The following is a 24,291-nucleotide window of genomic DNA, read 5'->3' on the forward strand; positions in this document are numbered from 1 at the left end:
GATTTATAATATATAATTCCCTGCTCCCTTCCTGTTTGTCTACCTGACTGGCTTGTGCTGTTCCTGCGTTTACAAGCCCAAAGTGTGCTGCAAATACTCAGGACCATTTAGCGCTTCTCTTACTGCAGAATTGTATTCAGCGTATGTCCCGCCCCTCTTTGGGTCTCTGGGTCACGCTGTTCTTCAGCAGGCTAGCTGCTGATGTGTGGCGCTAGGGATCGCTGACTCCTTCGCACGCTGGAAACTAAACACAAACAATACCTGCCCCTGACGATTCCTTTGAAGAACAAAGCCAAAACAACGTATAGCTAGCGAACTTGAATACGTTCCTGCTGAACCGTAAAACATTCTGTTTCATGTTACATATCACAATAATGTGGTATTTTAAGTGTTAAATATATATATTTTACAACTGTTAAATGTGTTGATGATCACAAAATCTAACCAGCTGCTCTATAACAAGTAAATTAACCAAGCTTTAAATGTGAATTTTCTTGTGATAAACATATATTTGATGATTTGAATGGCTACACAGTTTAAAATAATTTAAGAAATGGTCATATCTTAGCCATCTACGTCTAATATAATTTACATCATAAAATACAGCACTTTCTTTTTCAGTTGACCTTTAAATCAGCCATGGCTAAGGATTGAATCCATTTGTAAAACTCTCGGATCAACAAAATGGCCGACACTTCTTAGTCACAAACCTTTTGTTAGTCCACAGTCCAGCCAGTGTCTAAGAGAGATGGAGATGACTCCCGCCCCACCCTCTGGCTGATGTGGCTGTCTGCAGGTGAGTGAAGACAAGGTCATCCAGTCCACCTCTCCCTTCATGGCATGCTGCACAACGTGGCCATCTTACTGAGAGTGAAAACCTTGTTTTTAAATTGGAAATCTTGTTGGACTCGTTTCTAGTATAAGCGACGAATCTAGTGACTTAATTGAAGTAAAAGACATCATTTTAATAAATTATTATTATCAAGCTCAATCAATCTCTATGACTGTCCCACAGATCCAAACTGCGACTGATTGCTATTATGGGATAGTGTTGGATGGTTGCCATGGAACCTGGTTGCCGTGGGCATATCCAATGCTACTTGGGGACCTGCCTATGGCAGTGTCTCATTAGAGAGAGTGAACAGCACTGTGCTGTCTTTTTAGTTCACTGGGAACTACATTTCCCAGAAAGCCTTGCTCTCCAAAGCTGCTGTGGTTAGTTTTCATTCCAGTTATGACCTGTTCTTCAGTCTCAGAGCACACCCCAGTAGGCCCATAGATGCCCTGGTTGCCAGGTAACACAGAACTCTGGGAGTGGAATGACGACCCACCCACAAAGCTCTGATTGGAGGGGAGGAGAGCGCAGAAAGCACTGATTCAGCGCTTTTTCTCCCAGGGTGTGTTCTTCATCACATCCTCCTCACAATGGGAATCCTTTCACGCGCACCTCCAAACCCTGACTGGGTGCCACCAGACACACGTCGTTTCCAGGTGAAATGTTTTGATTGGACAAGGATCAGTCACCTGACTAGTCCGCACCGACCTACGACTGCGGGCAGGCTGTGTGACTGAAGTTTGTGGGGCGCCCTTATCACAAGCCTTCATTTCGTGCCACCATGCTTCAGAGCACCTCCTCCCCCCCCCCCCCCCCCCCCCCTCAGCTCTGATGTTCCGTCGGATAATTCCAACCTGAGACACAGAGCAGATGAGGACAGACAGCTGAGCCAGAGCGCCTTTCCAAAGAAGAAGAAAACTTTATTAGTCATGCGAGATGAGCATGTACACACGTGTAGGGAAAGGAGACACACGCACGATGAAACTCGTTATCTGTGCTATCCCGTCCTGTCCCCCTTCCTCCTAGGCAGCCAGGAGCAGGGGTCAGTCGTATCAACCGGGGGCCGAGGTCAAGTGCTCACTTCATGCCTGGGTCAGGTCAGGGACACGGGCTGGAGATCGATCTGTTCTGTATTGGTTTTATAGGTGCCATTCATCGTTGACATTGTCAGATACTCTCTCTCTCTGACTGACATGCACACACAAACACTGACTCCTAGCCTGCACTTTACACACATCAAACGTAAACAGCTGATGCAACCAAGAACTAGCAGGTTAACAGCCCTGCCTTCCAACCGTGAGTGTGTGTGCGTGTAAACGTGTGTGTGTGTGGTGTCACTCACCATTAAAGTAGCTCTTGACCTTTAGATATCCCACACTGAGCCTGAGAACGGAGAGTTTGTCCAGACGACCTTTGACCTCCTGAGAGAAGGGCAGGAGGCTAGTCAGGCGCTCCAGCTCCTCGTTGAGACGGTCGCGGTGACGCTTAGACGGGTTTGTCTTCGCGGGACTCTCCACGACCGAGGGCTTCACACTGGGGCACAGGGACGGCATGAGTAGCCTAGCTGTTCTGCATTTTTTTTCCCCCTGAGAAGTCTTTTTTTCCCCCTGAGAAACTGACAGTTGATGCACTTAACTATATTTGACCAAAGGACCACACTGACAACAGTTTTCTCTTAGTCTTTTTTACATTTTAACAAAGCTCATACCAGCTGTTGGATGTTTCATTCAGATGTGTCAAATACACAACCCTGCGTGTTATTTTGGGAGCCATGACATTTAGGTGAAATCGTCAGTTACTAATCCTCGACAATTAGCTAGAACTGTGACTGAGCTCAACGGCTGCCGTTTAGTTAGACTGAGTCAGACACGCAGAGCCCTTCAGGCAGCGAGACATCTAGAAACGCTCTGAGGGTTGTGAAGCCGACTGCTCTTCAGTAATCTGGCTATGGTGGAGGCAGCGAACACTTGACATTCAGCATCCTTTGGAACTATAGTGTTGCCAAAACAAAGCATTCACAAATCAGTACGAATGTTATTTTGTTGCCACAATGAAAACGGAGATATTGGAATTGGAAATGGGAAACACTGGAACTATACAGACTTAATTTAGGAAATCATATTTGTGTAGGACTGTACACAAAAACGTTTGGTTGTTGTACAACAACTTTGTACATAGAATGACAGCATCTCAAGATTTCACGTGGCTATATTGTGTCGGTCTGCCTCGACAGCGCCAGCCATTGTCACTACAACAACTAGCTGCGTGGTGATTCTTCCGGGACAAGCCTAGACAAGCAACATCTGCCATCGCTGCCTGTCAAAACACACTGATCTGAAGGAGGATGGATGGACGGATGGATGAAAGAAAGCGAGGCATTGGGAGATACAGTTGGAAGATAGTAGACTCAAGTAAAGAGTTTACGTACGTGATTCAGTTATGTTACTATAATACTCATTTAAATCTGAACAACGTTCTGTTTTAAACCATGCCATGAACAAATTGAGCTTTCTTTGACTCGGAAACTCGCTCCCAGCTTCCTACCCCTGTCAGGGTTCCTATCCTCTTCACGCACACCCTCCCAACAGTGATTTTAACAGGGTTCATATAAAAGTTAGTTTGGTAATTTATATTAGCCTTGTGGAGTGGTGTTTGTGGATGATTACAGTGTCCCACCCACGTCCATTTTACATGATATTGAACTTTTAACCACTCGATTGCATTTTTACACAATAAAAAACGTCTTACATTTTCTGGGCCGGTTTCTTTCTTTTCTTCGCAGCGTAGACTCCCCCATCACCCAACATGTTGACTTTCACTTTTTAAATGATTCAACTTTAGTTTTCGAACCCAAAATATACATGAAAATATGAGCGAATGCTAAACAAAAAAGTGCTCATGGTTCCTCCACTATCGTTTCACACTCGGTTCCTTCGCTGATACGAGTACAACCAAGTTGTACGGAGATGTCATCAGCACCTGTTACGAATATTTCACTGAAGTAAAGTTCGTGGTTCTTGTGTACCGCTCTAACTAAAGACGTCCGTTTTGTTCAGCTTTCAACCAATCAGGATCAGCGTAGGAAAAACAGCACACGGTCAGACCAATAACTATTATGTTGTTGAAAGGTGTAGTTAAACATTGAATAAACGATTAACTTCAAACAATTCGTAAATGTTTGTATAATGATTGAAAATGGAAACGTATGCCTATAACTTCACTAAACGTAACTTCATTCTCAACTAGTCCTCCCCTTGCAACATGCACGGGTTTTTACCGCCCCCTAGCGGTAATACCACATGCAGGATGACTTCATGTGATACTTCAGTACTTTAGACATGCAATGTAGTTTATGACATCATATAAATACATACGTATTTGCGACAATAACCCAGAAATCCGTTTATAATCCAGGTGCTACTGTAAAACCGGATCTACTTGCAACAACTAAACCATGATGAATTCATGACAGATGGTTTGTTTTACCTAAAATCACAAGATTAAATGATACCAAGACATTCAGGTAGATTTTTTATGATATTTCGGTGAAAAGAACAATGTACAGCACATGGCCACAAAGTTGATTAGGAGAGACATCACAACATAGCTGTAAAATTATTCCCTACATGATTACATGTGTATATTCCAGGTTCTGCCCCCACTTGCTCAGACATTTTTAAAGAAAAGCAAATGTAGTATGATTCCAAGTTTGAGAATCTATCATTATTCTAGGCATTTTATTATGTCGTTGTTTATACAGGTTGTTTCTCATTGAGATAAAATCTCATTTAGATAAGAAGCCTGTTCAACTACAGTATGGGGAACAATTGATCAGTACAATTACCTACATTAACACATTTGAACAAGACTAAAGATAAAAAAAACTAATAGAACATAAAAAGACACAAAATATAATTATTAAAACACCTGTCCTAAAGACAATTACATTCTTCTATGACATTAACATCCATTAACATTCCACCTATGTAACTAGATCTAGTTTACACATTTTCAGGAGAGAATTACAAGACCAGGGAGTTAATTAAGTAACTGAATCTTTTACTCCCATGACCTATGGCTCAGTAGCTAGAGAGTTTGACTACAGATCAAGAGGTGACAGGTTCAAATCCCCCCTGCACATTGCTTTGGATAAAAGTGTCTGCTAGATGAACACACTATGATACCCTGTCATTGATTACTGAATTACTGAATAAAAATCGGAAAGGTTCAACTCGTCTCAAAACGCCAGGGGCTTGGCCTGTTCCCATGGAAACTCATCTCTGCCAAAGTGCCCATAGCAAGCGGTGGGCTGGTAGATAGGCCTCTTCAGACCCAACTCCCTGAGGACAAAACACACAAACACATCAGACTGGCTCTACAGCCTACTCATAAGTCAGGCATACAAAGAACCTGTATGCCTCGATGCAAGGAACATGACCAGCTCTCTCAGCAACAGTACTTTTTTTTTTCCTTCATCATTTACGCTTATAAGTCGCTCTTATCCAGAGCGACTTACAGTAAAGTACAGGGACATTCCCCCGAGGCAAGCAGGGTGAAGTGCCTTGCCCAGGGACACAACGTTAATTTTCACAGACGGGAATCAAACCGACAACCTTCTGATAGGTAGCCCGATTCCCTAACCGCTCAGCCATCCGACCCCCTACTTACTTCACGATGACCCCAGGCCTCAGGTCAAAGTTCTTCTGGACGATCTGCAGCAGCTCGTCTTCATCCCTGGTCGATGTGCCGTAGTGAAACACAGAGATGGACAGTGGGTGGCTCACAGAAATGGCGTAAGAGACCTGGGCAAGCCGAGAGGTAGAAGGTCCATAGCATCAGTTGACCTCTTATGTGATGAGCAAACAATATCAAGGCCACGGTGGAAAAATCACAAGTTGAGCGCATAACCGCACGCACACACACACACACACACACACCTGTGTGTTTTACAGACCAGACCCACTTTTTACTGCTGCTCACCTGAACCAGGGCTCTCCTGCAGAGCTTGGCCTTCACCAGAGACTTGGCCACCCAGCGTGCGGCGTAGGCCCCGGAGCGATCCACTTTGGAGTAGTCCTTCCCTGAGAAGGCCCCACCTCCGTGGCCACCCCAACCTCCGTAAGTGTCCACTATGATCTTGCGGCCCGTGAGTCCTGCATCACTCTATCCGCAGAAGGGAAAACACACACCCACACACCACGATTATTGGCTGATATCAAAATGAAGGGAGGCAAGCAGGAACTGGCCTGGAACTGAACCCATGAGCCTTAAATGGTACACACACTCTTACCCACTGAACTACTGGGGCGCCCCCTTATTTCTTTCCAGGATAGTCTTGCACGCCTGTTTCAAACTCACCTGTGGCCCACCCACGAGGAACTTCCCACTGGGTAGAAGGTGGTAGATGGTCCTGTCGTCCAGGTACTTGGCAGGGATGACCACCGCGATGACCTTCTCTCTCAGGCTCCGGCGGATCTCCTCCAGGGTGATATCAGGACTGTGCTGGACTGAGATGACCACAGTGTGGACGCGCACTGGCTCCATGGCACCATGGTTGTCATGGTATTCCACGGTGACCTGGAGAGAAGGAATTAGGATCTAAGAGTGAGCAGTACATTTACATTTAGCAGACGCTCTTATCCAGAGCGACTTACAGTAAGTACAGGGACATTCCCCCGAGGCAAGTAGGGTGAAGTGCCTTGCCCAAGGACACAACATCAGTTTGCATGACCGGGAATTGAACTGGCAACCTTCGGATTACTAGCCCGATTCTCTAACCGCTCAGCCACCTGACTCCCTGAGTATAAGCACTGTATCGAACAGGCCGTTTATAGAAGTTGCTGGCTTTTTCGAACAACCTGCACACAAGCTTCCAAAGGATGCCCCCTCCCCCTCCCTCAAAACGTACCTGTGTTTTTGAGTCGGGGCGTATCCACGGACACTCTCCATTTAGAGACAGCTCCTTTATCCTGACGTTGAGCTTGTGAGCCAGGAGGATGGTCAAGGGCATGCATTCCTCTGTCTCATCCGTGGCGTAGCCAAACATCAGGCCCTGGCAAGACAACAGGCGTTAGACAACCAGCCCTGCTAAACACTTGGGCACTCTGTGGAGCCAATATACCGAGCGAATGTTACAGGCGTAGTAGTCGCGCTGCTCGTTGGTCGTCCTGATCTTTCCCCACTAGCTACGCCAACTTAAAGCTAGCTTTTCGCTGGTGTGGGTGGACTGCATTTATACTGGAGGAGTTTAACCAATTCAGTGCAGACAGACAAATTATAGCTGTGTGAATGTTAGGATATTCTTATACCAACTTTGCACGTTTAGATTTTGTCATATTTGGCATTTTTCTTTATAAATCTAGGTTTCACACAATTTTATGACTGCCTACGCATGCAACTACTACCATACAGGAAACCCACCTTCGGTGGGTAGGCCATTTATTAACCCTTAAGTATTGCAAAACCAAAGTGCATGGTCCAAGTAGGGTTCAATAACTTCAGGCCTACCTGATCTCCAGCACCAATGTCCTCCTGGTCCCTTCCCTCAAACACGCAGTCTGCAATCTCCGCACACTGCGGTTCCAGCGCCACCAGCACGTTGCATGTCTTATAATCAAAACCTGCAGGATTAAGCAGCTCAGGGAAACCCCGATGACATGGTACTAAGTCGATTCTGCTTCAGCCAACTCCTTGTTATCAAATTAAGAGCAACGTGTGCTCATAGAATACGTTTTTAACCAAAGCCATGTACAGGAGAGATTCGAACTGGTTGCCCAACTAAAGCTAACGTATCTGCAGAGAAATTCTCACTGAGATAAAACCATAACCCCCAGAAAGTATGCAATGTGACAAGGATGTAGACACATCCTTATTTACCTTTGGAAGAATCGTCGTAGCCGATTTTCTTCACCGTGTTTCTGACCACGGTCTGTAAATCCACTTTTCCCTTGGAGGTAACCTCCCCACACAGTAAGATCATTCCCGTCTTGGCCACACATTCTGAAACCAAAATATTAACAGAAAGGCCGTAACATGACACGATAACAGCGTCAACTAGGTACCAGCAGTTTTTTGCCTAGATGCACATGGTAGTAGGCTACCTGTTTTTGAGTTTGCACATTAAGGTGGCATATTGCATTCATGAAGAGTCGAACTTTTATCTTGTGCTTTCAAATGAATAACCCTAACCTGCTTACAATAGGGCACACTAGGCCTAAACTTACCGCATGCCACTCTGGAGTCAGGGTCCTGGGTAAGATATGCATCAAGAACAGCGTCACTAATTTGGTCGCACATCTTATCTGAAATGCAAAAACAGCAATAGAAACATGTTTACAACATCAATACAGTAATCCTATATACGCTGGTATCAAAAACCTCACTAGTAAGCATACTGTTCGGTTAACCAGAGTCTGAAACGGCTATGACAACTTAATCGAAACACGTTATTGTTATAAAAATAAATCCACGCTCCAACGGTACCCGCATGTCCTTCCCCAACGGACTCCGATGTAAAAAGGAATGTTTTTCCGGAACGGTTGCCACTACCACTAGTATTCATATTTAAACTTAATATCGCAGTTGCTGGTGTAAGAGTGTGCAAGCTTTGTCCTAATATATGAACTCTGAACTGCAGTTCTCATATGTCCGTTTTCTGTGGAGCAAAGTTGTCTGCAAAAAGTTGATCTGATTATCTATCGCCTACTACTGGCGAGATTGTGCAACCAGTGTGTAAGAAGGCGACAAAAACGTCATATGAGGCAACCAATAGTGGCTTGAGAGCCACACGATGTTACCGCAAGGTACAAGCAAGGGATAGTGGTCTAGACAAAATGTCTAATGTGTAAGTCCAAAGATTTTCCACACACATTACAATCAAATAAAATCAATTGTTCATAAAACAAACAGAAAAGATGGATTTAATACTAGTAAATCTGACCGTTTCTCTTTTTAATTGTTGTTTATATGATCACTTCTCTGATTCATATCAGCAACTGAGGAATCCATACAACTGCAAACAACATACTTTTAAAATGTTGATAATCTTGGTTAGTGTAGATGACAAGATGGCTCTCTTATGAATAAGGCAGCTTGGTAAAATTATGATTCCGACCTAAACCAAACAATCTCACAAACTTAGAAGACCCACTTTCTATACATACTTAAAAAATAAAAAATGCAGACAAAAAATGCATGTAATCATATTTAAACCTAAATAGCATAGTTTAGTATCACATGATAATGTCAGTGTATGATTGTGAACTCTTATCACCATCTTTCTTCAAGATTTTCCAAGAAGCCAAAATGTCTCTTTCACCCTTATGGTTCTCCTTCCCATCAGAAAAAAGTTAATTGAAAGCCAAAAGTTCTCTTTCAGCCAGGAAGTCAGTTAAAACAACGGAAGAAAAAAGCGTCACGTCTGTCGTCGCGGTGGACCCGCCGTCGTCACGGTGACCCGCCGTCGTCTGTGGAGGCCTCGGATCCCGAATGCTGCAGCTGCGCTTCATCCGGGTGCACTTGCCTCACAGCCAGGATGCGCGTGAGCATGCTGTCCAGCGTAGCGCCATCCAGGGGCTGGGAGGAGAACCAGCGCGGGCTGTCAGGGTGGCAGGAGAGCAGCGGCTGCAGGTAGAACAGGTCGTCTCTTTTCTTCACCGACTCCGAGCTGAAGAACAGGGACAAGGGAAGGGAAAGGTAGTCAGGTGGATGAGCGGGCTATTAATCAGAAGGTTGCTGGTTCGATTCCCAGCCGTGCGTAATGAAGTTGTGTCCTGGGGCAAGGCACTTCACCCTACTTGCCTCGGGGGAATGTCCCTGTACTTACTGTAAGTCACTCTGGATAAGAGTGTCTGCTAAATGACTAAATGTAAAAAAAAAAAACGACTTACAGTAAGTACAGGGACATTTCCCCAAGGCAAGTAGGGTGAAGTGCCTTGCCCAAGGACACAACGTCAGTTGGCATGACCGGGAATCGAACTGGCAACGTTCGGATTACTAGCCTGATTCCCTCACCGCTCAGCCACCTGACTCCTAGCTGCTAAATGACAAAATGTCCCGAGAGGCACAGAACACAGACAGTCGACACACATTGAGAGTACATCGAACGAACATCGACAACTGACACCCAGTTGAAGGCCTCACCATTTGGAGAGGTAGAACTCGTAGAGCTGGACAGGGCAGTGGAGCGGGTTCTCCCTGTTCTCGGGCATCTCCATGTCTCCCTCCTCTTCCTCCATCTTCCTCTTGCCGGGCGAGACCGGCAACAGCTCTGTGTGTCAACAAACAGCGGCGAAAAATGTTGAAGCACGCACGCTACGTTGTGTACGACTGCTCTTAATTGTTGTGGAACGGGCGAAGGGGTTTCCAACCTGAGGTTCCCTGGTCTCTGTGCGGGGGTCTGAACCTGAGGTAGTCGGTCTTGCTGGGTGAGCGGGTGCAGTGCGTGAAGTTGGCGAAGGAGAGCCGCCTGTGTTGGCCGGCGTCGGTGAAGCGGAAGGTCTTGGTGCTGAAGAACAGCAGAGTGTTGAGCAGCACGATGGGAGAGTACGTGCCCAGCTGCTTACACTCCCACAGGTAGTCCTCCTCTACTCGCGAGCAGAGGTAGCCTGAGAGAGAGAGAGAGACGCAGAGAGCCAGAAACAGAGACACAGAGAGAGAGAGACACAGAGAGAGAGAGAGAGAGCGACAGACAGCCAGAGACAGAGAGAGACAGGCAGAAACAGAGAGACAGAGAGACAGGCAGTGCCAGAGAGAGAGAGACAGAGAGAGAGCCAGAGAGAGAGAGCGAGAAAAGAAAGTATACAAGGGCACACAGAAAGCAACAGATTTGAGAACAAACATGGCCGCGTCTGGTCAAAATCAACAACAGCAATGGTAGTCGGTCTGCAGTGGGACGTATCCCGCCGTAGCACCAAACAGGATACGACACAGACGAGCCGTACCGCTGGGGGAGAGCGTCGGTCTCCAGCGCTCCAGGATCCTGGTGATCTCCACGGTGAAGCGGCTGTACAACTCGTCCGTAAAGATGTTCTCGATCCTCCCGTTCTCAAATAAATACTAGAGTGGGGGGGGAGAGTAACAGAGAAATGTAAACCAGAGGTGGTCCTTAGCGTGGCACTGAGGTGTTGGCGTGGCACGGGGCTCCTACCAGCTGGATGCCCAGGCAGAGGTAGAAGATGCTGTCGGGCGTGTAAGGCCCTCCGTTGGGTCGACGGACCTCGGTGATGAAGTGGCAGAGACCGTCGCTGAGCTCAGCGGAGTCGCATTGTAAGAAGTCCTCCTTCAGAACCGCCGGCCCGTCTGCCAACCGAACCAAGAAACGAGAGACACGCGTTACGAAAATGTGTTCATGTCTGAACCGCGACTCGGACACATGTCAGGAGGTTTTCTGGCCTCTCACCTGGTTTACTGGTGGATTCTGAGTCTGGCTGCTGTTTCCTCTGTAGCACCCAGGTCTTCCAGGCCTGCACCCCGTAGGCATGGTGCAGCTTTCTAGTCCGGGAGGACGAAACAGCGTGGCCCCCCTCCCCAGAGCAAGCTCTCTTCCGGCTCTGCGGACCACACACACAAATATTTTTTAGATTTCTCTCTAAAATCCAATTTGAACTCTGGGGGGGGCTGTGCTAGATGACATACCCGTTTGCCGGGAGAGAAACCTTCTCTGGGTCGTTTACGTCCAGCCAGCCTCTGCTGCTTCCTGAGGACAGCCCTCTCAGAGGCGTCACACCGCTCTGCAACGAGAGTCCAGCTCCCACAGTTGGTACAACGATACATGCTGGCATTACCAGTGTCCTACTTAACTGCTGTTTGGGAGAGGCACATGACTAGACAGCTTATAAAACTGTAGCTTACAAGAGAAATATTACAGTACAAGCCAAGCAAGCACTGGAGTCAACAGCACCTCCATCTCACCAGTGGGGATGTCAGCCTCCAAGTCCATGGCCCCCGGCTCAGAGCTGCTGGGGGGGTCCACAGCCACTGGACCCCCCCCTCGCTGACTGCTGGGTGCAGGGTTGGATTCCTCTTCCCAGCTAAGAGGGGTGGAGATAGTCTCAGACTCCAAATCACCACTGTAAGTACTTCCCTGGTCTGAAACGACAAATGGAATACATGTGAACCTGTTTACACACTATGTACATATGTACACCCTGAGGAGGAAATGATCCTGACTGACCATTCAAACCTAAGTGGGTAAAACTAGTTTTCCATACCTCCATGGGAGACAGGTTTGTCCTTCTCAACTTCCTCAACCTCCTCAGCAATGCCCTGTGATTGGACGAGTGGGTCATGTGGTTCCTTGGACTGTGAGCCACTCGGGGCGGACGGTAACACCACAGGCACAGGGACCTGTCAGAGGAAACATACACCTCACTAACGTGTCCAGCGTCACGAGAGGGCATCAGTGACATCATGAAGCATCACACCGGCACAACATACAGGAATGGGCATCGGCATGGGAACCGGCGTGTACTGGGAGTACATGTTCATGGGCACGGGTATGAAGACTGGCACAGGGATGGGAAGAAGCACCACTTTCACCTTCTCCTCGTTTATAGTGGTGGTGAAACTACACCCAGAGAAGCCTGTGGACATAGAGAACTAAAGTTAGGACTAAACCTGAACATAAACTACCAACATGTCCTTCTGACCAGCTGGAGACTGCTGGTGTGTGTGTGTGTTCTTGTTGTACCTGCTGGTGTGTGTGTGGTCTGGGTTGTACCTGCTGGTGTGTGTGTGGTCTGGGTTGGGAGGTTGCACAGTGTCTCCTGGTTGTGTGTAAACGGTCGACACATGATGGCCTTGTTCTTCATGTTCCGCCGATGAGCCACGGGGAGCCGCATCGCATCTGTCTGAGTGCTTGCCTGCGCACACACACACACACACACGCACACACAAAACAGTTTACAAAGCAAAAGCAGTTTAAAGAATAGCTTTATAAAGAAGGGATCAGTCAATGTCCTGACAATAAGTGAATCTGACCCAAATCTTGCACCCAGGGACATCTGTGCTTAACTCTGAGCCAGACACACGTACTCACATCATCAAGACTCTTTCCGTGAGAGTTAGATGTGGGAAGTGCTCCTGCAAGCAAATAAAAGTTCTTAATAACATTTCCCGAGGGTGGTCGCATAGTCAAATTTGCCACTCTAATCTAGTGGCCAAAAAGGTTTGAGAACCAGCGGTCTGGCTAGCTACCTGTGAGGGGGGTATCTGCAGTGTAGGGTTGGCCTGTAGGGGTGCTAGCCACTGGCCCGACATCAGCAATGCCCGGCGCCATCTTGGAACTGGGGAAGAGGTTTTGCACAGTGGCCGAACTACCTAAAAAGGAGAAGGGAGAGTTTCACAGTCACAGATCAAACAAAAAGGTAGAAAAAAGAAAAGAAAAGGAAAAGACATGCATTACATCCCATTCAATGCCAATTACGTTTTGCCAATGTTACCTTGCATTTACATTTAGTCATTTAGCAGACACTCTTATCCAGAGCGACTTACAGTAAGTACAGGGACATTCCCCCCGAGGCAAGTAGGGGGAAGTGCCTTGCCCAAGGACACAACGTCATTTTGACACGTCCGGGAATCGAACCGGCAACCTTTTGATTAATAGCCCGATTCCCTAACCGCTCAGCCACCTGACCCATCTGACCTTGCGATGCAGTTCTGGCAGGGATCTGCGGGATGTGCCGGTGGCAGTACTGCAGAGTGCAGGCCAAGTCACAGAAGTGTCGGATGTAGCCGGCACATCGCAGCTGCTCCTCCATCTTCCCCTGGTGTCTGCAATTGTCACATTTGGCCATCTGGGAACAAAACCAGCGAGCAATGTCGTCACGGGAACGTCAACAGTCGCACGTGCGTCTACGTGTGCGGGTGTGGCGCGTGCGTGACTGACCTCGTAGAAGAGCACGGTGAACATGGACATGCAGTCGGGTTTGCAGAACTCCTCCATCCTGCCTCCAAAGTGGCTGTGGATCATCTTCTGGTTCACCATGTTCTGACAGATCCCCGAGCAGAAAGCGCAGGAACGCCAGGGGCTGTCCTTGTTCTTCTTGGTCAAGTCGTGTTTGAAGAGCAGCTTACAGCCTGAGACACACACACACAGGGGACGGGTTGTGTAGGCTAATCTCCTAGAAACAGACCGTACGTACTTCTTGGATTCGTTGAAGTTGAGGAATCGATTCGAACACACCCTACGTCTTCCATCGACTGGTCTATTGTGGAGTCTAGTCTAGCTCAACCATTGAGGATGGCTTTTCTCACTGGACTCACTCTCGCTGCAGAAGGGTCTGGCAACGTGGTTGAACATGATGATGTCTTTGACCACCTTGTCCTGCAGGCAGTATTCACACTTCATGATGATGTTCCTCTGGGTCTTGAACCGATCACAGCACTGCTTCCCACAGAACTGGTACACCCGATTCTGTCACGATAACACAATCGCACCAAATTCACACCACATTAGTTCTCGGTGTGTTTGAAAATCAAAGCTCTTATCCAATCCAAGGCCGACAACCGAGGATCGAGTCAGGCCGCAGGTCATCGGAGGTCATCCGTACCTTGTGTAGGAAGAGCTCAGGCTTGGAGGAGAACTCCTCGAAGCAGTAGTTGCAGGTGAGTCGGATGGGCCCGGTGAAGCGCGAGGTAGAGAGGGGGGTGAGGCCCTGCTGTGGCTGCTCGTACGGTCTGGACGAGCCTGGGGTGGATGCACAGGGCGCTGCGGAGGTCTGGCTGGGAGCGTCGGGGTAACCAGGGGCAACTGGCCGGGAGGAGGAGAGCGGAGAGAGGCCGTAGGGGGAGGAGCCTGTCCCCGGAAGGTCAGGCTGAGGAGGAGCCAAGGGATTGGTGGACGTGCCGTTCATCTGAGCGGTGAGCGGAGCTCTGCTCTGCTCAGACTGAGGGAACGAGGACACGCACTCAGTGACATCACAGAGCTGATCAAGATACACCACTGTAGGATCACAGTCATATTCTAGCAATCAGGAAGCCTTGTGGCGCGGTGAGAAGGGGCTGTTACCCTGAAGGTGGTGACACAGTCGTGGGAACAGAAGTTCCGGATGCTTCCGTCCACCATGGCGAGGTGGTACTGAGGGACAGCGTTCACTTTGCAGTGGGTGCAGGGGAACGGGGTTCCTGAGGGCAGGGAAAGACCGTCACGTTTCTGTTTCAACATCACCAAACACAACAGTCGTCACACAGAAGCACACTTCAGAGTTCTCATCAGTTTAAAAGGACAAACATCCGTCAGTTTAAACATGAATGCAATACCACAAGGCAGAAATCTAAGATGGCCATTTTGCTCCCCATATCCTATCCGTAACCCCTGGCTGAGGAACTGTGCATACCAGAGAGGATGTGTTGTGGAGGCCGGCTGTAGCTGACGCAGGTGGAGCTGCAGTACAGTTTAACCTTGCCCAAGGGGTCGTTGCTCACCAACATGGTGGACACCATCACCTCGTTACCACAGTGATTACACTTCATCAGCTTGGAGCAGGTCTACAGGGGAAGTCAGAGAAGGGGTGATCAGGGTTAGAGAGCTAGCATCTGCAGCCATTCAGAAAACTGTCTTCTGGACCGCTGGAGACGCATCGCTACCTGTTTATAGGTGCTGATGCAGGTGGGACTGCAGAACCTCAGGTTGACGTCTCCTATGGTCAGGTTCTGGCATCCGCCTCCTTTACTGCTGCAGTACATGCCACAGCTCTCGCAGCAGTTCATGGCCAGGTTGCGGTTGCGGCGCCATGTGAAGAAACAGTAGTCGCTGCACAGTCTATGGAGCTCACCGTTATAGGTTACCTCATGCTGAACCTGAATGAGGAACAGGGGAGTGAGGGCAGGTTTGTGTTGCGATGGGAGAGCGTCTGTGTGTTGGTGAGGGTGCTTAGAAGAAGTCGCTGCAGGCTTTCAACCTTTACCTTGTTGGACTTATTGCAAACGCTGCAGACAGGAAGTTTGGGGGCAGGGGGATCGGTCTTCTTTTTGCGATTGAACGCAGACAGGCAGAAACGACTGCAGAAGTCCTTAAGGTTGTTGTCCACCAAAACTCTGACCACATTCACAGGGTTCTCAATTTCCCTGCAAGGTTTAAGGGAAAAGGAAAACACAGTTTTATTTAACCATCTAAAAGAAACTTAAGAGCACTTGCTAGGAAGACACACAAAACAACACAATAACAGATGAGGTACTTGAGGCACTGGTGGCAGGGCCGGGCAGGGACGGTTGGAGGCAGGAAGCCAGTGAGGCAGACGGTGGAGCAGAACAGCTGGGTGGAGCCCTTCTTCTGGAAGGCCGTCTGTCCCTTTAACAGCACCTTGGAGCAGCCGCTGCACCTGATGTTAGCAGAGCTACCGCCTCTGCCAGGGGGGGGCGGAGCCAGGGGAGGCGGCGGAGGCTGGACCAATGGGGCTGGAGCCAAGCTCCTCCCAGGACCAAATATGGAGGGAGTGTGGGTGGTGGGACCTGCAACTGGAGGTAGAGACAAAGCTGGATGCTCAAAAGTAGCAGAAGGTAGCATCTAAGCCCACCCCTCTATTAGATAACCAGGTGAACAGAACTAGCAGTGCTCAGACTGTGTGAGAGCTGGTCTTCACTCTCACCACTGGGGGCGCTGTACGAGGGTCCTCCTCCCACCGAGTACACAGAGCTGATCCTCAACTCATCCTGCAACACAAACAACACGCTCAGTAAAGTCTCTCTCTGACGCTCCCAGTCTAGTTTAGACTGTCGAGGGCCTGAACGAGAACCTGAACGAGGGCGTGAATGAGAGCCTGACCTCCTGGTTCTCCAGCTCCTCTTTGACCTGTCTGCTGGAGGACTGAGGCAGCAGGGCTGCGTCGTAGTCCTCGTCTATCGGTTCATCCTTAATCTTGATCAGTGGCGAAGTGGGGGCCTCGATTGCTATGGCACCACAGTCTGGCCTCTGTGGTGACTAGGCAGAAGACAGTGATGTTGGTGACAGGCTTTTGGAAAAACACTGAAATGATAATGCTACATTAGATACACGTGGGTAGTTCATTGCTGAATTGATCGTTCTAGTGAACACCTAAGGTACAGGTGACACTCACCTCCACTTGGTGACACTGTGGATCTCCTCCTCCTGGGTAGTTCACAACAGCTCCGTCTTGTGAGACAAACAGAAAAGAAGAGAGAAATAAGATCCCTTGACCTTAACTCCAGTCACAACGTAGTTACAGCGTGACAAGGCTCCACGGTAAGACTCAGTCTTACCGAGGCTGTCAGGGGAGGGAGTGGGACTGGATAAGGCCGACACTCTCCTGTCCCCCTGCGTAGCTCTCTCCTCTGGGGCTTTCCCACTGGTCAGGAGGCCCCCCTGGACATCTCTCTGTCTGTCAGACGATTCATCGGTTAACCGGGCGCCTATCCTATCCGTGTCTAGATCTGCCAGCGTGTCCATGGGCAGCGAAAACTGCCAGTCATCCTCCTCGTCGTCCACGCCAAAGACAGGAAGTCCATCCAGCTCCTCCTCCAGGCTGCCCCCTCGATGCCCGGCCTCAAAGAAGGGGTCGCGGAGAGAGGCGTCGGTCTCTTCAGCCGGCTCGTCCCTCTCCTCTCTGCCCTTCGCCGGACCTGCGTCGCGGTCGGTGCCGCCCGAGGAGGATGTCGAGAGGCCAGCGTCGTATCTGCCCAGCTTCATCACCTCATCGAAGGTCCTCAAGATATGGCGTTCATGCTGTAGGGAGACAATCCGACTGACGAATTATATCTCCATTTACATTTAGTCATTTAGCAGACGCTCTTATCCAGAGCGACTTACAGTAAGTACAGGGACATTCCCCCCGAGGCAAGTAGGGTGAAGTGCCTTGCCCAAGGACACAACGTCAGTTGGCATGACCAGGATTCGAACTGGCAACCTTCGGATTACCAGCCCGATTCCCTAACCGCTCAGCCACCTGACTCCCTGTGTCTCAAAATAGAATGGATAACCATGTTACTCTGTTGGGCTGACGGATATTATGAAAGACATTTTCCAGGCGTAGTGCTGATTTAATGATAGTATATGTTTTCTGAAAGTATTGTGTGTATGATTCACTTAGTACAAATCCATTATACTGTAATGACCACGACATAGGAAGGACTCAGTTAGACTTTAAATGTCCAAACTCAACACACGCTTTATTTATTAGACTGGGCTGTTGTTCTGGCCACAGCCCACACTGCTAATTCCATACAGTGCAAAACTCCACAATAATGCAACACACAACTCGTCTTTTCAGTACCGAGGCACAAAACTGAGAGATAGAAATTAAGACAGTAGCTCTTATTTATAACTTCCCAAACCTCGCGTGATTACCCATCGTCACCCCAACACTACTGTCTGCCCTGAAGTCATGAAAGCCTGCAAACAATGAGAAACTGTAATACAGGGTCGTTACAATACACTATAAGCACAAATGTATTACCCTTGCGATTCCAGTAGGCCTATGCATTTTAAATATCAATTAACATAAATACCGGGTATAACAAATTTGAGATTTCATGTTTTTGTAGATTGTAAAGCAGCCTCTGCATGCTAGCTGACTGGATTATCGAGTTCAGATGTACAAGTACAGTGTGTCGCAACCCCAATGCACAACTAGCCAGGTAGCATGGCAAGCTATCAAGATGACGGACCCCACCAACTGATTTTAATTGATAGATAATTCAAATAATAATGTAGAAATGTTCACCAGAGATCTTCCCGACTCCTCTGGTTCCGCCATTTTTGTAGCAAACTCGTTGGAGTTCCGGTGCACCGAAAGATGTGACCAATCAGAAACTGTGACCGAGGAGGGCGCTGATGCAGATCGTCAGCCTGTGCGTGGTAGACAATGGAGGAAGAAGAAGAGAGTCTACGCAAACGGCGTAAACATTAGGTATGTTCGACTTCATGCAGCGCCGGCGGCGCCGACAGACGGCTGCAGCCGGCTAACTTGAAGCTGAGAATGCCATTGGCTGCTTCGGGTCAGCCGGGCTGCGGGCGGCTGCAGGCGACGGCGTCGCTGCATGAAGTCGAAGTCGCCTATTTATACATTACATCAAAGCCCGTCTACCTTATTAGACATTCTCTGATTCCATCCATGGGTGCAAGCTGTATGATTATTCGCGGTTTGTTGTTTCGTGGTTGTGATTATGTCATAGAACAACATTGGAAATGTAGTAAATGTTACTTTACTGATAAAATAAAGCTATAATGAGTGATAAAAAAAAACATTTACCTTGATAGCCTTGTAATCAGTTGCAACCTTTATTTCAATTTTTTTGTGGTGACCTGTCGTACTGGCTCTGTGATGACTCCAAATAAGAAAACGTGTCCAGATTAGTGTGAAGGGATGACATAACTACCCCAAACAATATTTTGAAGTTTAACTCCTTTATGAAGAAGTTACAGTGGGGTCACATATTTTGACGGCTGCTACTTGTCAGATATGGTGACCTCTGTGGTACTGGCTCTGTGATGACTCCAAATAAGAAAACATGTGTCCACATTAGTGTGAAGGGGTGACCACTGCAGTTGTGGGGTCACATATTCTGACAATTTACCTAATGTGCTGGTCCATTAAATATTTAGTTTTTTCTTTACAGTAGAATATGATTATTTAATGTTTTAAATGTAGCTAGTCTAGTGTAATGTTTTAGGTAGGTTATTACAAATGTAACTCGTGCATGCAGTCACAAAGAAATACATGTTTAGAAACATTTCAGATAAACATGTTACTATGCCTGATGTAGTCACCAGCGGTTTACTCTTTCTCCTTGGGAAGCAATAACAAACTGCGAATAATCATACAGCTTGCACCCGTGGATGTAATGCATACATGTTTACGCCGTTTGCGTAGACGCTCTTCTTTACCCTCCATTGTCGACCACGCACGGGCATACGATGTGCAGCAGCGCTCTCTGCGGAGCATGTGAGCCTATGACCCGGATAACGGACGCTACGGCAAGCCGGACAATGAGCGTTTCGAGCAATGAAATAGGACTCGTTGGTTCAATGAGTGAAACATACAGATGCATATGAATGAAGCTTGTTCCCCTGAGCTGTAACACAGAAGTAAAAATGGACACCAGAGACGGCAGACAGTGAGCTCTGCAACTACTTCTAGCACATTAGCTAGCCTACCATTTCACCAAAATACCATCACTCTACACAGAGTAATATCAAGTTAGCACATAGCAGTTTGCACTAACTCATAGCAGAGATACCTCTGGAAAAGTTGTCTACTATAATTATAACAAGCACACAGAACTTACGCTGAGTGATGAACTGTTGGCGGCGGTGGATGGTCCAGGTGCGACCGGAGGCGGAACGGCCGGGAGGGCAATGCTCGGTACGGCTCCGCGCTCCAAGAGAAGCCGTGTGTCCGTGAACCCCGTCCGTCTCCGGTCCATGTTGAAACTATCCGCCGTGAAATGGTTACTGCAGAGGCGGCTGTTGGAGTTGATGTGGAGCTCTCCATCAACGTTGCTCTTCACAAAATCAATCCACCTCTTTTTCCTTTCCTCATCACTAGGAAATTGAAATAGCGATACAGCGCTGCTGTGTAAGTTCTTGCATCCAGGAAAGATGCAAGTCCGGGTGGAGGGAGACATCCTGTACCTAGCTACCTAGCTAGCTAGCTGTTGTACAATAACAATCTGAGTACAGAAGGAGTCGTAACTGAAGTGGAGTGGGAGGACCTCTTATGCAAATGAGCTCCAGGCTTTATACCGTTTCACCGGGTGAGAGGAGCCATGCAGTGATCTGACGTTGAAGGTGGCTGTGACGTAGATAGGTTGAGCTGAAAACGGGCAAGAAACTGTTCAACTCTACATTTCAGTGCGACAAATTTTTCGCACTTTGCACATGCTTTCAGAAACTCATTTTACACATATATTATGTACTGAAATCATGGAATTTGCTTTACTCGTTTACTTTGTCCTTTCGTTTCCGGGCTTTAAAGGTCTCGCGTGTTTTTTGCTGAGTGTAGGTTACTTGGTCAGCAGTAAGCGGTAGGATTAGGCATTCAATGTAAAAAAAACTTTAAAAAACTAACGTTTTCTAAAATGTTAGGATATGTTTTATGTTACGTAGCTTTTAACTGTATATTTAGCAATTGACAGGGAATAGTAAGAAAGACAGCAGTAATAACAGGTAAGACTTGGCAGCAAAAACAGTATCGCTTAGAATTCTATTGGACATTATATGCCATTTATTAAATATTCCATAAAAAAGAGAGGAACATTCATGGGAAGTTCATGTTACGTTCACATCACAGGCAATTGTTCACACATGGCAAAAATCAGAGGGAGAGAGAAGATATATACAAAAATGGTGTGTGTACGTATGTATTAAGCTAATTAGTCCCAAAAAATCTATTCTGCGCTAGGAGGCTGTGCACTGGCATGCGACTGATCGTCAGCGCTGCCCCGCGTGCCCGCGTCTCCCTCTGGTGGCAGCCGGTGGTAAAGCTTGTGCAGGTGCTCGGCGCTCCTATCGGCGTCATCTGCCCCTTCGCAGCAGCGTCGCCACGCGTTGGGGACGGCGTCCACGCCGTAGTGTGCCCCAGCGATGGCCCCCGCCATGCAGGCGATGGTGTCTGTGTCCCCCCCCAGAGCTAAGCTGTAGGCCATTGTCCTCTCCATGCCCCTGTAGTTCTCTGGGAGTCCCTCACGGACCTCCAGACAGTGCAGGACACAGAAGATGGCCGTGGGGACTGAGTGCAGAGCAGCGATGCCGTTCCCTGTCGACAAGGAGGGGAGGGAAAGCGTGAGATGTTCCCGAGAGTTTAATGCGGAGTGAATTTACAGTGGGGGTTTGAATGGATGTTCAACTTCAAGTCTTTTATTGTCAGATGCAGAGAACAACACAGGGTCAGACTGGGCACTGAAATTCTTAGGACAAGACAACGCAAAGCAACCTGGCATAACATAACATATAAGTACACAGAACATAGATTACATCTATGATAAGATAAAATATAGTAAACCTCCTAATATACAAATAATATAGTTAGTTCATAGTCAAGGCTGAAAGGGTCAAACTAACACATTTGCCAGTGTTATTTGTTTTGTACGCGAGCCCACACTGACCTAGCTCAGATATGACCTCCTCGATGCTCACTTGGTTCCTCTCCATCAGGTCCTTCACTCTGTGCAAACGATCACAGAACGGAAACTCAGACTCCTTCAACCTGGGGAAACAAGACAAAGAACTGTTCAGACACTTCTCCACATACAATGCAAATAATTGTACATGTGTGTAGTATATATATTATTATAATACATATAATCTGTGCCTGGTACAATACAGACCATTCCCCAACTATTTAAATACTGTTAGAAATATGTACTTCTCGTCCTACATTCTATATGCACTATTTGTATGTTGCTTTGGATAAAGGTGTCTTCTAAATGAATAAAATGTCAATTGTATTCATTCGTGTTTGCAGTCGTCACCGAGGGAGCTAAAGGAATGTTTTTTTTCAAGTTTTGCAGAGTTTAGGTAGCTATCTAGCATTTCACATATTGACATCGACCATCTTGGTATCTTGAAGAAGCGTACAATCTGGCGTCCTGGCGAGCCGCCTCTTCTGACTCCACCTCCTCCATCTCCATAATGAGCCTGTTGATGAACTTGTGCGGCCGGTCTAGGGCCCCCTGGAGAGACAGGTGCACTGCCAGAGCCTGCAGAACGGCTCCATTGTAACCCAGGGAACAGGAATGGGTCAACATCGCTCCAAGTCGAGCATACTATGTGAAACAAGGAAGGGAGAGAAGGTAAGAGAGAGAGAGAGACAACATTATAAAGCCAACACTGTTTATTGATAAATAAGGGGTGGGTGGATGTGAATTCTTGTGGAGAAACAGGATGGGTGGGGTGTATTCTTATTAGTTAAACATCTGTGTTATATGGAGTACTGTGCTGGGTTTCAAAGTAGCATTAGCAGTGTTGGGTAATACATTTCACAACATAGTAGTAACAGTGCCTCACTATCCCCTAATCCCTCACCCTCTTGACGTCTCCATGGTCTCTGAAGGCCAGGGCAAAAGGGGCTGCCCTCATCGCCCCACCATTCCCAAAGGAGCCACGTCCGTTGAATTGAGCCCTGGCTGGCTGGAAGACGTCATTCAATTTTGGCACCCGCAACTTCTTCAACACCTGGATCACACCTGAACCGTAGCCCCGCCCTGGAGATAAACTGTACTCCTTGGCAAAGCTGTTGACAAGAAAGCAGCCTTTTTCGTTATACATCTTCCTTAGCCCAACATTACTGGCGATAGGCCAATAATACAACTGGATGTAAAGTACAAACACAACAGGTTTTAAGGTGCTGGCCAAAATCCTGAGGACGGTTATCTCTACCTGTAGGCCATGTCTTGTTCGTCAAACCCTGCCCTGGTCAGCAAAGACTGCACAACACACCGTGTCATGGCTGTATCGTCACTGTACTGCAGAATACCTGAGGATGACATGACAGACAATATTGTCAAGTGTAAAGTAGCCTAATGTAGGCCTAACTAAATCGGTACTCAAAATAGCTAGTTATGTAGCTAGCTAGCTAACTAGTTCTAGAAGAGGAGCGAGTCACCTATGGCCTGAATCTGGTTCAAAAGTACCGTAAGAGATTTGACTGAATCTAACGTAATTCTTACATAGCCTACTGGCTAAAACGATTTTTCGGGCAATTTAGATTTCACCGTCACCTTCGCCACGATCCTCATCCTGTAGTCCGTTCAGATGCTGCAAAACGCGATCCATTGGAACCTCCTCTGCACCTTCGAACTCCCCACCAACACAATCTCCCAGGACCGCGCCAACCAGAGCACCGCGGAACCGAGCAATCGAGGCTGGTCCTCCCGCTCCAATAGCTCTTCCAGCCGTTACGGCCATAACCTCAAAGCTATGCGTTTCCTCTCTCCTTGGACAAGAGACGGTAGAACAAAATGTCAACGACAGTGTCGACTGTCGAGCATCTCTTGCAAATTCTTGCCGGCTCTTGATTTTGAGTATTTAAAGCTAGAAATATTTATAGATTAGATTATTTAATACTCACAAACTGTGCTTAACCCACAGTGCTTCTGATTTAACGAATTTACTGTCCAGTTGTTAGTTTATTTGTGTGCGTACGCCACTGACAAAGTACCGAGGTGATTGTAATAGAGGGGTAAATTTATGAATCGCCTGTAACTGCATTTACTAACCTTAGTTCTGACCAACCTGAAACATATAGTATTTAGATTCTATTCTGTATATATTCCTATTTCAAATGAGCACTTGCCTTTTCCAGTTTAGTTACTGGGTTAAATCCAACTTTGTAAAATGAGTAGAATATACACGTATAATTGCCGTTACGGTAACTTCAGGGGCCGCAGGACATGGTACAGAGAATGATAGTTCGATGGATCGATTGTGCGTGCATTAGAGATTTGTACTGGTCCATGGAGCGCCTGCGCCGGATGACAGTCTGCTACAAACATGGCGGGAC

At 47.5% G+C, this 24,291-nt stretch overlaps 4 protein-coding genes across 6 annotated transcripts; all 4 read right to left on the reverse strand.

The window, feature by feature from the left end:
• Positions 1-1,772: 1,772 nt before the first annotated feature.
• On the reverse strand, positions 1,773-3,829 carry LOC136964462 (aryl hydrocarbon receptor-like). 2 transcript variants are annotated; one of them, XM_067258590.1, is made up of 3 exons: positions 3,584-3,829; positions 2,178-2,368; positions 1,773-1,946 (listed from the first exon to the last, which is right to left on the reverse strand). In XM_067258590.1, the coding sequence occupies exons 1-3, from the start codon at positions 3,640-3,642 to the stop codon at positions 1,918-1,920; spliced, it is 279 nt and encodes a 92-aa protein (XP_067114691.1). In that variant the 5' UTR covers positions 3,643-3,829; the 3' UTR covers positions 1,773-1,917. The 2 variants fall into 2 exon arrangements, with proteins under 2 accessions (XP_067114691.1, XP_067114690.1); XM_067258589.1 differs by having other exon boundaries at positions 1,773-1,963.
• Positions 3,830-4,353: 524 nt separating this feature from the next.
• mat2al (methionine adenosyltransferase II, alpha-like) lies at positions 4,354-8,482 on the reverse strand. The gene is made up of 9 exons (XM_067258172.1): positions 8,318-8,482; positions 8,059-8,136; positions 7,712-7,834; positions 7,343-7,455; positions 6,744-6,887; positions 6,194-6,412; positions 5,816-5,998; positions 5,504-5,637; positions 4,354-5,175 (listed from the first exon to the last, which is right to left on the reverse strand). The coding sequence occupies exons 1-9, from the start codon at positions 8,394-8,396 to the stop codon at positions 5,073-5,075; spliced, it is 1,176 nt and encodes a 391-aa protein (XP_067114273.1). The 5' UTR covers positions 8,397-8,482; the 3' UTR covers positions 4,354-5,072.
• Positions 8,483-8,766: 284 nt separating this feature from the next.
• Positions 8,767-18,604, reverse strand: si:ch211-266o15.1 (zinc finger MYM-type protein 4). 2 transcript variants are annotated; one of them, XM_067258451.1, is made up of 27 exons: positions 18,514-18,596; positions 17,054-17,516; positions 16,891-16,946; positions 16,599-16,754; positions 16,423-16,486; positions 16,012-16,291; positions 15,742-15,901; positions 15,422-15,634; positions 15,172-15,322; positions 14,844-14,959; positions 14,386-14,721; positions 14,099-14,249; positions 13,722-13,912; positions 13,479-13,629; positions 13,031-13,153; positions 12,873-12,916; positions 12,555-12,696; positions 12,272-12,417; positions 12,046-12,181; positions 11,747-11,923; positions 11,471-11,565; positions 11,235-11,385; positions 10,983-11,134; positions 10,777-10,891; positions 10,204-10,440; positions 9,977-10,103; positions 8,767-9,500 (listed from the first exon to the last, which is right to left on the reverse strand). In XM_067258451.1, exons 1-27 carry the CDS (start codon positions 18,544-18,546, stop codon positions 9,281-9,283), a joined length of 4,386 nt encoding a protein of 1,461 aa, XP_067114552.1. In that variant the 5' UTR covers positions 18,547-18,596; the 3' UTR covers positions 8,767-9,280. The 2 variants fall into 2 exon arrangements, with proteins under 2 accessions (XP_067114552.1, XP_067114553.1); XM_067258452.1 differs by lacking the exons at positions 8,767-9,500; positions 9,977-10,103; positions 10,204-10,440; positions 10,777-10,891 and having other exon boundaries at positions 10,992-11,134; positions 11,736-11,923; positions 18,514-18,604.
• A 2,395-nt stretch (positions 18,605-20,999) lies between these two features.
• Positions 21,000-23,906, reverse strand: adprs (ADP-ribosylserine hydrolase). Its single transcript, XM_067258274.1, has 7 exons — positions 23,860-23,906; positions 23,510-23,724; positions 23,169-23,265; positions 22,815-23,022; positions 22,368-22,555; positions 21,896-21,996; positions 21,000-21,546 (listed from the first exon to the last, which is right to left on the reverse strand). Exons 2-7 carry the CDS (start codon positions 23,694-23,696, stop codon positions 21,179-21,181), a joined length of 1,149 nt encoding a protein of 382 aa, XP_067114375.1. The 5' UTR covers positions 23,697-23,724; positions 23,860-23,906; the 3' UTR covers positions 21,000-21,178.
• Positions 23,907-24,291: the final 385 nt, after the last annotated feature.

The sequence above is a fragment of the Osmerus mordax genome, chromosome 20, assembly GCF_038355195.1.
Source record: "Osmerus mordax isolate fOsmMor3 chromosome 20, fOsmMor3.pri, whole genome shotgun sequence".
Lineage (NCBI taxonomy): Eukaryota > Metazoa > Chordata > Actinopteri > Osmeriformes > Osmeridae > Osmerus > Osmerus mordax.

Coding starts and splice junctions, on each gene's coding strand:
- mat2al (XM_067258172.1), bottom strand. CDS start 8,396: ATGAATACTAGTGGTAGTGGCAACCGTTCCGGAAAAACATTCCTTTTT. Junction 7,456..7,711: donor CTACGACGATTCTTCCAAAG/GTAAATAAGGAT, acceptor TTAATCCTGCAG/GTTTTGATTATAAGACATGC. Junction 5,638..5,815: donor GCAGGAGAGCCCTGGTTCAG/GTGAGCAGCAGT, acceptor CGGCTTGCCCAG/GTCTCTTACGCCATTTCTGT.
- LOC136964462 (XM_067258589.1), bottom strand. CDS start 3,642: ATGTTGGGTGATGGGGGAGTCTACGCTGCGAAGAAAAGAAAGAAACCG. Junction 2,369..3,583: donor AAGAAACCGGCCCAGAAAAT/GTAAGACGTTTT, acceptor CCTGTGCCCCAG/TGTGAAGCCCTCGGTCGTGG. Junction 1,964..2,177: donor GGTCAAGAGCTACTTTAATG/GTGAGTGACACC, acceptor AAACCAATACAG/AACAGATCGATCTCCAGCCC.
- si:ch211-266o15.1 (XM_067258451.1), bottom strand. CDS start 18,546: ATGGCGGAACCAGAGGAGTCGGGAAGATCTCTG. Junction 11,386..11,470: donor GTTTCTCTCCCGGCAAACGG/GTATGTCATCTA, acceptor TGTGGTCCGCAG/AGCCGGAAGAGAGCTTGCTC. Junction 11,135..11,234: donor AGAATCCACCAGTAAACCAG/GTGAGAGGCCAG, acceptor TTCGGTTGGCAG/ACGGGCCGGCGGTTCTGAAG.
- adprs (XM_067258274.1), bottom strand. CDS start 23,696: ATGGCCGTAACGGCTGGAAGAGCTATTGGAGCGGGAGGACCAGCCTCG. Junction 23,266..23,509: donor GGATGAGGATCGTGGCGAAG/GTGACGGTGAAA, acceptor TGTCATCCTCAG/GTATTCTGCAGTACAGTGAC. Junction 22,556..22,814: donor ACCATGGAGACGTCAAGAGG/GTGAGGGATTAG, acceptor TGTTTCACATAG/TATGCTCGACTTGGAGCGAT.